At 46.7% G+C, this 16,340-nt stretch overlaps 4 protein-coding genes across 4 annotated transcripts in view; all 4 read left to right on the top strand.

Moving 5' to 3' along the window:
- The first annotated feature begins 595 nt into the window (after nt 1–595).
- On the top strand, nt 596–4,973 carry actb1 (actin, beta 1). The gene is made up of 7 exons (XM_008316632.3): nt 596–751; nt 1,569–1,695; nt 1,925–2,164; nt 2,590–2,836; nt 3,646–3,837; nt 3,990–4,171; nt 4,276–4,973. The coding sequence occupies exons 2-7, from the start codon at nt 1,573–1,575 to the stop codon at nt 4,417–4,419; spliced, it is 1,128 nt and encodes a 375-aa protein (XP_008314854.1). The 5' UTR covers nt 596–751; nt 1,569–1,572; the 3' UTR covers nt 4,420–4,973.
- An 884-nt stretch (nt 4,974–5,857) lies between these two features.
- Nucleotides 5,858–9,319, top strand: fbxl18 (F-box and leucine-rich repeat protein 18). Its single transcript, XM_008316631.3, has 7 exons — nt 5,858–6,021; nt 6,352–6,549; nt 6,646–6,995; nt 7,137–7,272; nt 7,352–8,430; nt 8,546–8,764; nt 8,845–9,319. Exons 1-7 carry the CDS (start codon nt 5,968–5,970, stop codon nt 8,999–9,001), a joined length of 2,193 nt encoding a protein of 730 aa, XP_008314853.1. The 5' UTR covers nt 5,858–5,967; the 3' UTR covers nt 9,002–9,319.
- Nucleotides 9,320–9,688: 369 nt separating this feature from the next.
- Nucleotides 9,689–13,198, top strand: ptcd1 (pentatricopeptide repeat domain 1). The gene is made up of 8 exons (XM_008316629.3): nt 9,689–10,274; nt 10,357–10,497; nt 10,757–10,975; nt 11,124–11,225; nt 11,474–12,091; nt 12,224–12,340; nt 12,421–12,603; nt 12,795–13,198. The coding sequence occupies exons 1-8, from the start codon at nt 9,819–9,821 to the stop codon at nt 13,050–13,052; spliced, it is 2,094 nt and encodes a 697-aa protein (XP_008314851.1). The 5' UTR covers nt 9,689–9,818; the 3' UTR covers nt 13,053–13,198.
- Nucleotides 13,199–13,372: 174 nt separating this feature from the next.
- Nucleotides 13,373–16,340, top strand: part of LOC103383506 (uncharacterized) — a 7,259-nt gene continuing 4,291 nt past the window's right edge. Inside the window, exons 1-9 of the mRNA XM_008316646.3 lie at nt 13,373–13,726; nt 14,345–14,481; nt 14,558–14,666; nt 14,739–14,832; nt 15,238–15,388; nt 15,740–15,857; nt 15,933–16,058; nt 16,143–16,205; nt 16,279–16,339. Coding sequence (XP_008314868.1) covers nt 13,680–13,726; nt 14,345–14,481; nt 14,558–14,666; nt 14,739–14,832; nt 15,238–15,388; nt 15,740–15,857; nt 15,933–16,058; nt 16,143–16,205; nt 16,279–16,339 — 906 coding nt within the window. The 5' untranslated portion in view covers nt 13,373–13,679. The remainder of the gene's footprint in view (nt 13,727–14,344; nt 14,482–14,557; nt 14,667–14,738; nt 14,833–15,237; nt 15,389–15,739; nt 15,858–15,932; nt 16,059–16,142; nt 16,206–16,278; nt 16,340) is intronic.

Below are 16,340 nucleotides of genomic sequence, written 5' to 3'. Positions count from 1 at the left end.
CCCCAAACATTCTAATGTGACACACCTGTGTGGACCTGGGTCGAGGTGAACTCTGGTGTGTGTGGTAGAATCAGTGACAGAATCAGTGACAGAACCTGACGTCCACATGTCCACATGTCCACACGTCCACATGTCCACACGTCAACACGACTATTAACTATGGTGTGTGTAAGAGTGTGTGTGGTGGACACTGGTACTGCATATACAGTGATCACTGTCAGTGTCAGTGTCAGTGTCAGTGACCCAGGCTTCATGTTCTGACCCAGTGACCTCCAGTATCCATGACACACACACACACACACTCACACACACACACTCATCCAGGTCACGGTCGACTCCACCTCAACTTTTTTCTTAAATTATTCTCGACATTAATTCAACACTGCAGCTTCCTTCAAGGCTCGTGCTCGTTCATAGCTGTGATCGGTCGCGCGCTTCCTGTGTGTTGCACCAGCTTGTTGCGTTCACGACAACAACGAGGGCCAACAGGACAAACAAAGAGGAGGACAAGTCCAGAGTCGTCTTCTCCACACACACCAGTCTGGGCAGGGCGCAGAGCCGTTATCGACCACGCCCCTTCGAAGCGATGGAACCAATCAGACGCTGCCGTGAGGAAAGTTTTCCTTTTATGGATACCGGCTGCATCACGACCAATGATAAAGTCCGGCGGTTGATCGGCATCCATTGCAGTCAAGTCCAGACACTACAGCGGATTCTGTCTCTGTCCCGTCGTCAAACAAAGCCCGCACAGGTAAGACTTAGTTATCACTACTGTTTCTGAACACTGTTTGGAAAGGAAACGTGACGCAGTCCGTGTCGGAGCAGCACGTGTGTTCTGACCAGAGGTTCGTGTCGGAGCAGCCGCTGGACTCTGGACTCACACGTCATTCATTCAAACGTGTGTTGGGGTTTTTTTAAAACTCATTTTAACCTCAGTGCTGTGTGTGTGTGTGTGTGTGTGTCAGGTGGAACAGGATGATGCTGTGAGGGGAGGGAGGGGGGGGCTTCTGGGGGGTGCACTCAGCTAAAGTAATGCTGCAGCCCTGTAACACTGTAAGTTACCTTTATGACGGTGACCCACCGCCGGCTGTGCCTACAGACACGCTGCGGTCGGTGAACTTTGCTGCTGTGGTAACACGGTAACACAGACAGACGGGCGGCGGCGGCGGCAGCGTCGACTCTCACGGTCACAGATGAGAGAGAATCTACGGCTGAATGAGTGTTGGTTTATGTTTGATTGACGTGGTTGGACCTCGGTGGGGACACGGACACGGCTCCGGGTCCAGGTCCACTTCCTGGTGAAGGGAGTGGCCGTTGGCGTCGGTGTCACTTGAGGACCGGGCCGCCACTGTCTCCGGGCTGATCTTACTTTTTGCCTTATATGGCCATGGCCAGACCCAGAGAGAACTGCCTTTTGTCTCTCAGCTCTGGGTTTGAGATGTAACGTGCGCTACTGCGACCTCCAGCGGCCATTTCCTGTAACTACAGGAATTAAAGCAGAGTTGATGTTTGCCGTATCAGTTTAACCTCATTTTGTCCCTTCTTCTAACTTCCTGTTTCTTCAACAGAAACATGGATGAGGAAATCGCCGCCCTCGTTGTCGACAACGGATCTGGGATGTGCAAAGCTGGCTTTGCAGGAGATGACGCTCCCCGTGCTGTGTTCCCTTCCATCGTCGGACGTCCCAGGCATCAGGTATACTGAGCTCCCAGACAAACCTGAGGCCACACTGGATGTGTGAACTGCTGGTCAGCTGGTGAACTGCACCTCATTAAGGCTTTCATTTTAGAGCAGCCAATCAGATTGAGTGACACGTGCCCTGGCATGTAAGACCAGCCCACACGTCCAGAGCTGCCTCAGGCTGGTGGCTTTGTAAAAAAAAATGTTTTTTTGGGGTTTTTTTTAATCCATGTTTTTCCCCCAGGGTGTGATGGTTGGTATGGGTCAGAAGGACAGCTACGTCGGTGACGAGGCACAGAGCAAAAGAGGTATCCTGACCCTCAAGTACCCCATTGAGCACGGTATCGTCACCAACTGGGACGACATGGAGAAGATCTGGCATCACACCTTCTACAACGAGCTGAGAGTGGCCCCCGAGGAACACCCAGTCCTCCTCACTGAGGCTCCACTCAACCCCAAGGCTAACAGAGAGAAGATGACCCAGGTGAGACTTGGACCTGACCCTGCTCCACTCACCTGCAGGGCCCAACACCAGGAACAGTCTTTCCGCCCTGGCGTTCTCTCTCCTTCAGCTGTTTCCTCCTACTCAATCTCCAGGTTTCCTCTGTCCTGAGCTGATCTTTCCACTCCTGCTGCAGCTTCAGGTCTCTGTCAGTCTGTGCTGTGGTGCATCTGAATGATGATCTGTAGCATGGTCACAGCTGTCGAGGTAGTTGGTGAACATCTAATCACCACCAGTGACTGCATGAAAGAACAAAATGTGTTGCACTGAGACTAGTTAACAGTAGTTTGACTGGTTAACCTCCGACTGGTTCAACATTAACCAGACTGCTGTGCTGTTCCTAACACATTAACAACATCCAGCTCTGATGTCTCCACTCACCAAAGTGTTCTTCTTTGTTCCTCCAGATCATGTTTGAGACCTTCAACACTCCTGCCATGTATGTGGCCATCCAGGCTGTGCTGTCGCTCTACGCCTCTGGTCGTACCACTGGTATCGTCATGGACTCTGGTGACGGTGTGACCCACACTGTGCCCATCTATGAGGGCTATGCCCTGCCTCACGCCATCCTCAGGCTGGACCTGGCCGGCAGGGACCTCACAGACTACCTCATGAAGATCCTGACAGAGAGGGGCTACAGCTTCACCACCACAGGTGAGGTTTTATTTATGAATTTATTTATTCCAATTTGTCTTTCCTTAATTTTGATAAGATTCTCCTCCCCCCCTTAACTGGATTGAGGTATCGTAGGTTTTAGTCCCGTCTTCGTGTTTCACGCGCAGCCTAGCAGGGAAGAGGGTCCGGCAATGGACTTTGTTTTCCTTCAACACTCTGCGTGTCTCTGAGTATCCTCTTCTGTCGTTGTGGTTGATTCCTTCTCCGATCCCTCCAGCACCCCATAAATCCTTATATTTTCGCGTCTGGAGCAGCTTTCCAGCTCCGTCAACTTATCCTCCAGCTTGGAGTGTAGTTGTAGCACAGCTGTAATAACTAGCGTTTTGAATCCTCTCTTCCGCTTTCCCAACTCGTCCTTCCATCTCATCCAATCTGGCATTCGCCTTAATCATTTCTTCTTTTATTGTCGCTAATTGCTCTTTATTTTCTTGGCGACACTCTTTTAGTTGGTGTAGGATCAGTTCTGTGTTGGTTGTTAGTTTATACCTGTTAGCTGCTAATTGTTGCTGTACCCGTCTTCCTCCCCTCCGTCTTCGAACGACGTTTACTGCTCAAAGTAGTGATATAGTTTTTCTTCCTCTCTCTCTACGCTTTTCGCTGAATTATTTTCTTGGTTTGTATGGGGGTATTTCTTTAGTTAATCTGGTTAAACCGGGAGTTCCTCCGCTAGGCGGCCATCTTGGCGGTGTTCCGACTGGAAGTCCGAACAAGCATATATATTTATATATATATTGTATAATAGAGTCGTGTGTATAAATTCTGACCTGTTGTGCTCTTCTCTTCCTCAGCCGAGCGTGAGATTGTGCGTGACATTAAGGAGAAGTTGTGTTACGTTGCACTGGACTTTGAGCAGGAGATGGGAACTGCTGCCTCCTCATCTTCCCTGGAGAAGAGTTACGAGCTGCCTGACGGACAGGTGATCACCATTGGAAACGAGAGGTTCCGTTGCCCTGAGGCCCTCTTCCAGCCCTCTTTCCTTGGTAAGTTACATGGTTCAAAGTACCAGGAAATGTACTTTAATCAGATGGGAATGAAAAAGGAGTGCAGGTGGATGATACGCCTGAAGAAGGCATGAGTTTAAGAGCAAAAATAAGTTAAATAATTTGTTTCTGTAAATACTTTTTCTCGACAGGAATGGAGTCTTGTGGTATCCATGAAACTACCTTCAACAGCATCATGAAGTGTGACGTGGACATCCGTAAGGACCTGTACGCCAACACCGTGTTGTCTGGAGGAACCACCATGTACCCTGGCATTGCTGACCGTATGCAGAAGGAGATCACTGCCCTGGCACCCACTACCATGAAAATCAAGGTTTGTATCTGCATTTACATTTTGGAAAGCTTTAACCTCAACTGCCACTAGGTTGTAGTATAGCTGCATTTACGGTATCGTAAACCTTGGCGCTCTCTTTCCAGATCATTGCTCCCCCAGAGAGGAAGTACTCTGTCTGGATCGGAGGCTCCATCCTGGCTTCCCTCTCCACCTTCCAGCAGATGTGGATCAGCAAGCAGGAGTACGATGAGTCCGGCCCCAGCATCGTCCACAGGAAGTGCTTCTAAACAGACTGTCAGTCCCCTGCCCCAGAACACACTGCTACACACCCAAACGACAGGCTCTGCGTACACAACTTGCCTACACCAACACACTGGTGTATGCCGAGCCCACAACACCTCATCCATTTCCCTCATCAACCATGGCTATGTCACCACGCCCCCTGATGGGGAGAAACTAAGGAGGTGCAGAGCATTCCTAGTGGTGTGAATGTGTGAGGAATGTGTCCATTGTTGCATTTGTGTAGGTCATTCCAGATGTCTTTGTTCACCATCTTATTTGCCTCTATGAAGGTTTGTTCTCTGGCGGGCTCACGGCCCAACAGACTTGTAGTATTGCTTAATATGTAAATTATGTAATCTGGGACTTGTTTTTGTTTGGGTTTTTGGGTTTGTTTTTTTTTGTACTTTCAGCCTTAAACAATATTTGATCCAGTTTGAGTTCATCATTATGCAAAAGAAAGAAGCTTCTACCTTGTTTGGAAGTGTATGGTTTGTGCATGGGGCTGCGAGCCTCTTGGTGTACACAACAACCCAATAAAGCGCACATGTCTGAGATTCCAGTTTGATTCCAGTGTCTTTATTTATGGTCACATCAGTCATTCCTGGTGTACAACAGTATTACTGCACATTAAACTTGACCTGATTGTCACAGTCTTTACACCAATGGGTATTTCCAAGCTAAGAGTATTGACATTTGAAATTGTAAAGCCAGGGTGAATGTAGTTCCAAGAGATGATCAGTTATTAGTTATGAGACATCAGGTGTTAAAGCCATTTGTAATGATAATACTGTATTAAAAAGATCTAGGATTCTACTATGACATGTTTATGGTTTAAACTGTCACTGACTGCTGGGGTGTAAATATATTTTTTGGCCAATTAAAACATTATTGTTTTTCTATTTGTTGGCCAATTTACATAAATGAACTTAATAAATGTTTTAATCTCTGTCCTATTTTAGTTTAAGAATGTATATCCACATGTGGATAGTTCTGAGGCTTGATACCAGCACCACTGGAACGTTTTCTAGCTCCCCCACAACAATACGTATGACTCAAAGCATGGTGGGATTGGATGACGTCACCAAAAGTTTCATTATAGTGCCATCTTGTGGACAACAAAAACAATGTTAAGAGTGATTTAAATATGGCCTCGTCTTCCATCCTGGTCAAGTTATAACCAGCACACGTCTAATGTCGTTGGAACCACATTATTGGGGTTTTCTAACGTTGACGTTTAGATTTTAAGAATGATGAACTTCTATTGTAAAAATAAAAGGTACCTGTACATACATACATACAGTATATAAAAATGTAAACGGACACAGGAATCACAACTATACTAGCAACACTGTCATAAAGATAACTAAATAAACTAAAACTAAACTAAACTAAACTAAATAGATGATTAGCTTAGCTGACAGGAAATGTGTCCGTCTCCGTCAAATCCTCCGTCATTGTGTATCAGCGAATACCGTCCGTGCTGTCATCGCTCTGTCCACAGTAAAGCTGTTCGTAGGGAAATGGTTGAATAAACATGTAAAATCTCACCGACCATGAGTGGGACAGTCACGGGTGTTTTTGGGGACGTAAACGTTCAGGCCGCACAGGTTGGTAAGCTGTAAAAACGTATCCATAGATGATTATTGTCATACTGTTTAGTTGATGCTAAACTACTAGCTTATATCAAGGCTAATTTCGACTTCATTGAAATGTATGTCAACTTTTTTTCTCATAGTTTTGTGAGTTATAGCAGTAAAAGACGTCCTTTAATGTTACATGTAAAATAACTCTGCCTGCTTGGAAATACCATTCGTGTTCAATATTCTCTATTTCTGTGGAGGAAACGTGTGCTAACAATAAGTACTAGTCGCGTGTTCCGTGGATTCTTTGTTATTTTTCTGAAAAGGCAGAGCGATAACGGTTCTGGTTTGTCTCAGGCTGTATGCCGTGGAGCCACAATGTCTTCATCCTTGGTAGGTATGTTGGACTTGTCCGACGAGATCCTGCTGTGCATCCTTGGCCATGTTCCAGTGTGTGATCTGCTGCTGAATGTGTCAAACGTCTGCCACAAGCTCCAGTCACTGTGCCGTGATAAGACGCTGCTGAGCCATGTCAGCCTGTCTGAAGAGTATCAGGTTGTTAGCACAGATCTTAGTTTGTTACAATTCACTGTTAGTGTTTGGTTTGTGTAGGAAAACCTTCATTTGTGTCTCTGTTTTTTATTCTTATAGGCCAATGATGATTTGTTCCGCGTCATATTGAAGCAGTTGATCAATCATGTGCAGTCACTGAGCCTGAACGGTTGCTACTGGTTGACCGGATCAACTTTGGACTATCTTGCTTGCTGCAGGGTGGTGACACATCTCGATGTCACTGGCTGTCGCCTCACCTCCGTTCGTCTGTCCCGCCTTCTTTCCTCGCTCACCTTGCTGAAATCCCTTGCTTTTGACGTGACAGCAGGGTTTAACTCAGCTCAGCTCAGTTCTGAGGCTGTGGGTACGCTGAGCCGTCTGTCCGAGCTCAGACAGACACTACTGACCCCGAGTTATGGTGTTGTGCCGTGTTGTGCTCAACTGCGCAAGTAAGGATGAGATACATAGACTTTGTTTCAGCCATCATTTGTCATCATATGTAGACGTGTATAAAAACAATAACCCATCGGTTTGAGTCGACTGCTAATCTAAAACATTTTTTCTGTCTGTGTCTGTGTCTGTGTACTCAGGCTGATGCTACAGTTTGACATCTCAGATGTGACCAGGGATGGTGTTGGCGTCAGCTGTCAGTTAATGGTAGGTCAAAGTAGTGTACCGCACTATCAGCAGCTGGAAGAATTCACTGCAAGGCTGGCACCAGGAGAGGTCAGTACACACAGGTCACACGATGTCCAGTCCCTGAACACTTCAGACCTGTGGAATCATCTTCCGTCTTCCCCCACAGGTCAACCAAACCTTGCTCCTTCTATACCTGGCAGTGTTCAGTGTTCACGTCCCAAAGAGGCTCAGAGTTTTCCTCATCTCAATTCCTGGCCCAAACCCTGCTCACTGGTCTGCCGGCCCCTCACTGGCCCAAAGCCTGGGTCAACACGGGGACTTGGAAGCTCTGCAGCTCCCTCGCTCTTGGCTGGATCCTCTTTCACTGAGGAGAGCTTTGGAAGGAAACAGTCCGAAGCACCTCAGCTTCAGTCGCTGTCCAGCCTTGTGGCCACAGGTGTTTGAGTCTCTCCTGGAGGGGGGCATCAAAGATGTGACACAGCTCAACAGCTTGAACCTCAGTGGGATCAACCAGGTCCTTTACACTGAATGCAGAAATGTGGAAGATCATCTAGTTCCTGAAATAATGAGTCGCCTGGCGACTGGCTACTCGAACATTAAACACCTGAACCTAATGCACACACACTATCATCATGACCAGCCCCCTGGACTGGGTGATGAAACACACCTGTGTGGCAGCTTGGCCAAATTCAGAAAGCTGCACTCACTCACCTTACCGGCCTGTGCATTATTGGACGGCTTGAACACACCTCACATTACTGCAAACAACGCATCTCCCTCTCCTGTGCTTCTGGGCCTAAAGAAAGCCCCGCGTGTTGGGATCCAGACGTACAAGGTTGGTTCAGAAGGCTCTTTGTCAGGAGACACCACCTCAGGACTCGCTCAGCTCTTAGCCGGGTGCCATTTGTTACAGACTTTAGAGATAATCGGCCCTGGGTTTGTCTCTGCGCTGCCTCGCCTTGAGCCCTGCACCCGCGCCAGCGTGGAGCCTCGAGGCATGTGTGCGTGGGCTCAAGGAGTTGGGGACGCACATTTAGCCACACTTGAGGATTTGCCCCGGTTACGTCGACTGACTCTGGCCGGCCTCCCCGGGGTCCTGAGGGGGACGGGGCTCGTTCAGATGTCCAGACACTGCAAAGACCTAAAGGTTTTATCGCTGGCCAACTTGGGCTCGTTAAAAATCATGAACTATTTCCCAGCCCTGTTAGAAATGCTGAAGCAGTGCACACAGCTGCAGGAACTCAGGTGAGAAGACTGAATTGTTTATGACAAATCTTCCCTGCTAATGTTGTCATGAGATGTTCTCTGTGACGTGTTCTTTTTTAAAGCAGCTCTTTGTTGTGACTTCCTCCACTCCTAGGTTAGAGCAGCCATACTTGAATGCCAACGCATCGTTCTTTGAAGCTCTGTCCTCCTGCTCTCATCTGCAACGCCTCTGTCTTATCTCACGCAAGGGCACCTTTGACCCATCGGCCGCGGAAAACTTCATGGAGCGATGCCGTCGTGTCATAATGTGCCACATGTTTATGGGTGGCACCTTGGTGGGTTGTCGGACCCTGCAGAAAGCTCTTCTGGACAGGTCTGGGATCACGTGTTGGTGGGTCTGTAGACAGGGTTGAGGTTTGTGTTTCTGAATAGTTTCCTCTTTGTCTCTGTTAGGTTTTTGGTTGAGCGATCTGCCCTCAGTGTGGTCATCTATCCGTTGCACCATGAAGACCTACCGTCAGTGATCAGAGATATACCACTGACCCTCCTGGATCGGATCACTCTGTTTCAGAGTCACGTGGCTCAACCACCACATTTATCACCTCTGTGAACACGCTGCACAGCTGCAGCTGCTCACACTGCTGTTACAAATGCAACAGACGTTCTGCACTGCTAACATACCTGTATTCATGACCATGTGATATTTATCCTGGATCCAGTTTTAGGCCCTAATTCAATGACATGGTACCTGGTGTCGTCAGGGTCTAATTTGGCTGGTTACTCAAAAATGTGCTACAAGTGTCAAATTTGTATTTGTTGAATGTCGATGTAATAAATACATTATAAATTGTTAACTTTCTGTTTGTGTGTCGTCATAAGAAACTGATTTATAATAAAAGTAGAGCTGAACTGCTTTAACTTTCACCCAGATCTTTGTTGATCTTAAACAACACAGAAACTCCAGATATAAACAGCGCGTTGACGTGGTTTTTATTTATTTGAACTTTTGTGTCATCACAGCAGTTGTTTGACCTCACCCTGGGGAGGAAAAGAATACTGCAGGTACAGTTGAAAAACGACAGGGGGCGAAAGCACGGGGACGAATTGGAGTACCAGGCCACACCAATCGATCTTTGATGCACCGATCATGTACTCCCCATCCTAACACAGCTCTCAAAGAACGTACATCACTAGTTTTCTAGAAGTTGTAACCTTTGTGTTTTTGCTTGAATAAAAATGTGTTGTAAAAACTGAAGTGGCTGTTTTTTTTCTTTTTTTAACCTTCGTCGATTTTCTACTCATCGAGTCTGACTGTGTTGTCCTTCAGTCAACATGGTGCCCAGCACGGAGACGACGCACATGCAAACCGACGTGTCGTCCATGAATTTAAACTAATTATAATAACGTTAAACCGAAAACTAAAGGACATGTTTACATCCGTCGCTTCTTCGTGTGTTCGTCACGGCAGTAGAACCAGGAAGTTGGTGACTGATGCTCTGATATTGACGGGGCTCCAGACACTGTCACTACAGCGGACACACACTCTCTTCAACCCCGCTCCTGGTTATGTATGTAGAGCCCCAGCAGCCAGGTCTGTGTCCGGGTCGAGCGTCTGTCACCGGGACGCACATCTGCCGCGTGCTGCCTCCGTAGACACAGACCAGACCGAAGACTTCGGCTCCCTGTCTACTGACATCTCCTCCAGGAGGCTGTTCAAAAAAAGCAGCCCTGAATTTCAGGATTTGAAATACCGAGACGATGACGCCTTGGATGAAGAGAAGGGGAAAGAAGAAGAAGAGGAGTTGGCTCGGAGGAGGCCGGCCAGGAGAAACACGGCCTACTGGTACCATTTACAGTGCAGGAAGCTGATCAGAGACAACAAGGTCGGTGTGTCTGATTGGTCTGTTCTGTTTGTCTGTTTGTTTGTTTGTTTGTTTGTTTGACGTGTTTGTCTCCTCCTCACAGTTACAGGAGGCGCTGGATTTGTTCAGCACGGACATGCTGCGGGTGGAGCGGCTGCGGCCAGAGGAGTTCAACTACAGTGTCCTGATAGGAGGCTGTGGCCGAGCAGGAGACACGAGGAGAGCCTTCAGACTCTACAACGATGTACTTGTAACCCGTTAACTTAGTCCAAATGAAGCAGCCTGATAGGTTGTCATCTACAGATCACTGTCCCAGAGTCCACGGAACAACAACGGAAATACATGAATTCAAACACCAGTCCCGTTATTATTTCTATAAATTCAAAATCAATTGCAATTTGACGACAGCATTTTTTGTTTGATTTAAATCCATATTTAAGTTATTATTTTCATTTGAGCCTAAAGTGAATTTTCTGCTGAGTCTAAAACTTATTTTCACCCAGATGAAGAAGCGAGGGCTCGTCCCGACGGACGCCACCTACACCGCACTGTTCAACGCCTGCGCCGAGGCTCCGAGTAAACAAGCTGGTCTTCAGCAAGCTCTGAAGTTGGAGCAAGAACTTCGCCGGAAAAACATCCCACTCAGCACTGTCACGTACCACGCCCTTCTCAAGATGCACGCCCTCACTAACCATCTGCAGGCCTGCGTTCACACTCTCAGGGTATGACCGCGGCGTCTGTCTGTACACGTGTTCACATTTAGACTGACAGAGGAGGATTAACATGATCAAGGATGTGGTTCTCTGGGAATCCAACCCAGGACTCTCTTCTTCCGAGGCGGGCGTGCTAACGGCTACACTGTGTTTGCAGGAGATGCTGCAGAATGGGCACGTCGTCACTCACGACACCTTCCACTTCCTGTTGATGGCCTGTCTGAAGGACAAAAAAACAGGGTTTCGACTGGCTCTCCAGGTAAATATATGTGGTCGTAAACAGATGAAGATGATGAAGATGATGATCTTAAAACAAGTCTGACCAAAGTTGTTTGTGTTGTTATTCAAAGCAGGTTAACAGGTTAGTGTTACCAGCGTTAATACCAGTTTGTCAGTTTGTTGTAGATGTTTCTGTCCATGACGCAGGTCTGCTCCTCCACATCGTCAGGTTAGAGTCATGTTGGTGACGGGTGTCATCTGGAGTCTGACTCTTCTTCTTCTTCTTAGATTTGGCGCCAGATGCTAAAGTCAGGGATTCGACCTCAATCCAATAACTATAATCTACTCCTGAGATGTGCGAGGGATTGTGGGATCGGTGACCCCGGCCTGGCCTCTGGTGTTCTGCTGAGTCCGGTGTTGAAGAACGTCAGAAGGACGTCCACAAACATAGCTGTGATGGATGTGGACCACTTGGAGAAGCAGTTGTTTCTGCTCCCAGCTGCTGCAGAGACGTGTCCGGAGCAGGAGTCCAACCAACTGATCCCGGTCAGACAGACGGAGGACATCTGCCCGTCCGTGGACACAGGGTTCTCCTCCGCTCCTAATGTGCTGGACATTTTTGAAGGCAGGACCGGGGAAGTGGTCTCCCTCGGGACCGTGGACACGCCGTCGGATCGACTGGCCCTGATCGGAGGACCTGCAGGGTTTTTGGAGAAGATGAAGATTGATGGACTCCAACCAGACCTGAAAACCTTGACCCAGTTGGTGGACATAGTGGATCCTGGTGACGCGTCTCTGCAGATGCTGCTCAGAACAGCCAAGCAGCATCGAGTCAGGCTGGATGTCGCATTTTTTAACTCTGCCATTCGCAAAGCAGCAAAAGCTGGAAATATGGAGGCAGCAAAGGTACAACAACCCCCCCCCCACCCCACCCCGTATCCCCTCTCCCACACACACACACACAACTAAATAAATGTACATCTTAAGGACCTCAAACTGCACATTAATTAATATTGACCTGGTTTTCCTTGTTTCCAGGCTGTGCTGAGTCTGATGCCACAGTACAATGTGAAAGTGAACATACAAACATTTGGGTGTTTGGCTTTAGGCTGTGAGAGGAAGGAGGACGCCGTGGAGCTGCTGAAGCATATGGAGGTGAGAAACGACGTCTGCACCTTCGTGGTTACGACTGTCAGACCGTAACAAAAACAGCATCACCTCTGGCTGTTTTGCAGGAGGCTGGATTTAAGCCTAACATCCAGGTGTTCTCCGCTCTAATCGGCCGAGCAGCTCGGAGACTGGATTACGTTTACCTGCAAACAATCCTGAAAACGATGAAGGCCCTGGGGGTGGGGCCTAATGAGGTCATCATCAAACAGCTGGAGTTTGCTGCTCAGTATCCTCCCAACTACGACCAGGTGGGTGTGTGACAAGTGCTGGTCAGTTCAGTTCAAATGTAGGATTTCTTCATGATCTTTATTTTCCTTCTTTAAAAGAAATGATGTGTTAATAAATATGTTTGTACAGAAACAAGTAGAAAGATCAACAAACCAACTCTGTTCATATCCACACCTGATCTTAAACAACTCTTTGGTTCCGTTGATTCTAGTACAAGTCCAGAAACAACTACCTGGTACATATCGATGGTTTCCGTGGTTATTACCAGCACTGGCTCAAAGTGATGCCTGCTCACTGCCCTGAGGATGAACAGGCCGAGCAGCAGAGGGAAGAGCGAAGGCCCAGACTTGACGACAGACTGACTCAGAGACCAAGACCAACTAAAGAATCTGGAGATGAACTGATCCAGACTGAGGAGAACCAGAGAACCTCAGCAAGAAGATACACATTTGACAAAAGGACAAAGTGAGCAGCGCTGCTGCTGAATTCATCTCTGCTAACTGTCCTCTGTGTGGAACAAATGTTATGAGTGTGTGTGATTGTGTGATTTTTTTTTTTTAAGCATAAAACCCTCATCATTGTAACAAATTACAATAAATGTAAGTACAAAATTATTGACAGAAATTCTTCTTAATAAACCACATGGTCTATGTTGAAAGTGTCACTGATAATATAGTGATAATATAGACAGTTCTACCACCACGGAGGACAGTGGTGTCCTCTGTGGTCACTGTCCTCCAAGAAACAACTAGTGGTTCCTTATAGTTCCTAATGAGAACTCTTTAAATGACCATTGTGGTCTAGTATATGTGATAAAACAGTTCTCTGTCCCACTGTGTTTCAGCTTCTGTGTTCACTCATGTCTTCTCCTGATAGTAAACGTCTTCCTCTCCACCTGATAAAGTCTGTTCAGTGACAAAAACTGTTTTTAGGTAAAAACACTCATTTTTTACCAAACTCAACAGAACAGAAATACTGTATTTCTGTCTTGATCGCTTGATGTTTCACTTCCCGTCAACAGATGGCGATCATGTAAAATTGTCGTTTGCCAACAGTCATTTCCGACCCAAGAAGAGTGTCGTCATATCCGGTCTTAATGTTTGACTGCCGAGGCGCGATTAGTTTGATTACGTCTCGGAGAAGGTAAGTGTCCTTTAACTCCAAAAAAAACAAACCCCAACAACATTCAAACTTGTTCACTTGTTCATTATTCAAAACGATGTTCGGTTTCAAACAAACAATCACTTTATCGTGTTGACGGACGACGACTCTTATTAAAACACATCAGTGTTGGTGGAAGCTAATTGGTCGCTACCTTTGGTGTTTAAAATGGTGACGGCGACCGTGTTTCAAAAAGTCTGTATTTATATTCACGACAGATGCGTTTAATTTGAAGATTAACTCCAGTCCAAAAAAAACCCGTCTTCACTGTCCGTCTTCACTGTCCACCAACTAGAGTTGACCGTTTTGTCCCCGACAGGTTCTGGCCTCTGCAGCTTCACATATACTGCTTTAAATGATGAACTGTGTATTTCAAGCTGAACTACACTGAATATCTTTCAGTGTAGTTCAGTTGTTTAACGCCAGTGTGACGTGTGTTCTCTGTGTTTAAGTCTTGTTTTCATGTGCTCCTGTACGTTGAGTTGAACGCGTGACCCCTCCGTGAACTGGACTAGTAACACGATACACACATGCATCGTGAATATCAGTTCACGTCTGATTTTTTCCGTTTTTCCGTTCCGTTTCCTTTTATTTTGTTAGTGATTCGTTGTGCTTCATGGGGAACGCTGAAGAAATAATCATTCTGAGCGATGATGACGACGACTACCTGGAAATGTCCTGCACTGAGGCCTCGGTCATCATTGTGGAGACGGTGGAGGAGAAGAAGACGATGAAGGGTAATTCCACTGTCCACTGGATTCACTGTGTGAAACTGGAGGTGAGACTAACACTCCTTCCTGCTGTCTGTTCCAGACCACGTCTTGTCCTCGGGTGCTTTAGAAGAAGACCTGGTCGTGACCTATTCCCGTCGTGCTGAGGTTCTGCCTCACGCACGCTACGACTGTCCTATACATCCTTTTACGTGAGTTTCTTTGTCACAAACACATTGAACGTTATTCCTGTGCAACCGTAACATCATCCCGACACTGAGCAGGGCCACGGACTGTGAGGTCGGAGCTCCTGTTGCCGACAACCAGCTCTTCTGTGATCAGTGCTTCTGTTATATCTGTGACAAACTGGTGTCAACGGTAAGATTAAAACTCATTCATTCATAAAAGTTTAAAAGGCAGAATCTGTTGTCATTCAGTGACTGTCGTTCAAGGCTCGGTGTGTTCCTGAGGATGGTGGTTGGTCTGGTCGCTGTCGTCTCTTTAACACCACATGGTTAATGTATAAAACCTGGTTGTGTTAATGTTTCAACATTCAGAGACACCAGTTTATTATGTTTACATTTCTTTTCTGAAACTCTCACAGAAACTTTGTTTTTTCACTGATGACTGATTAATTTTTATGTGATTTTGCTTTTGTGTCTGTTTGTTGTTGCTGCTTTAATCTCAATGATCCACATCTACTAAATAGAGCTCTAATTGTAAATGTGTTATTAGATACTTTTATTCTAAATGATTTTTTTGTTTTTTTGTTTTTTACAATAGTGCACGGTGTGGACTCACAGCAGTGTGTGTCACTGCAACAGTCACAAACGGAGTGACTTCTGGAACAACCAGAGAAGCTGTACTTTGTTAGGAGGACTGAAGACTTTCAACATCACACTCTCTGAAATGGACGCTCATCTACGACATGCAGGTACTCACTGAGGGGTCACACCAGACCTGGGCCGGGGCCAGTGAGAAAATATTTTGTTGTCATGGTCATTGTTTGAATTTACAAGCCTTCAGCAACAATACACCTCAACCCTGGAGTGTGCCATCTGTTGGGGAAAATCTGGGTACTGCAGGGAAAAGTCAAAATGACATAAATCTAATGATAATATAATTTAATGATATCATTTGGGTTTCAAAACCCTAATGGACCGTACCTGAGCCCCCGGGCCGTAGTTTGGACATGGCTGCACTAGACCAGACCTCAGTCCACAGTCTCGTTCTGTGGACAGTTCACCAGTTTCACTGCCGTCTCACTTGTCTTCCTTTGGTTTAGAGTCGATGCTGCAGAGCTTCAAACAAGAACTTTCAATGAAGTACTTGGCCTATCTTAAAGGAACGGTGTTAACGACGCATTCTCCCGGTTTGGAAAACCAGCCTCTGCTCAACTATGAGTGAGTTTCTCTCTGAGCAGAGGCTCAACTCCCAGTTGTCTGTGTAATTCTAACAATTATTCCCATTGCTCCAAGTTATACCAACGTTTACGAGTTTGTCTGGTCATTCCTGGACCAAGCTGACAAACAGGACGACAGGGCTGCTGCCGTCATGAGGCTGGGAGCAGCTGAAGAGTTTGTTAAACATTTTCAATGTGCACGGTAAACACACACACATACATGAATAAAAAGTACCAGCTCCTGGTCAAAACCGCTGTATGATTGGTTTGTAATGTGGTTTGACAGATGTTTGGTCAGCCAGTCTCCAATGGGTTATGCTAATGAGGCTAAAGTGGTTCTACTCAGGAGGTGAGTGAACGTCACGGACTGTTCCTTCACTTTGACTCTGGGTTTGACTGTGTCTCCTGTGTGTTTGCGTCAGGGTGGTGGCGTCCTTGCAGAGACAGCTGGTGATGTCCAACTTTGTTCCAGAGTTCTCCCAGA

Source organism: Cynoglossus semilaevis, chromosome 9 (assembly GCF_000523025.1).
Source record: "Cynoglossus semilaevis isolate Cse_v1.0 chromosome 9, Cse_v1.0, whole genome shotgun sequence".
Taxonomy (NCBI): Eukaryota; Metazoa; Chordata; class Actinopteri; order Pleuronectiformes; family Cynoglossidae; genus Cynoglossus; species Cynoglossus semilaevis.
The sequence above is the reverse complement of the archived record's forward strand: the minus strand, read 5'-3'. Positions and strand labels throughout refer to the sequence as shown.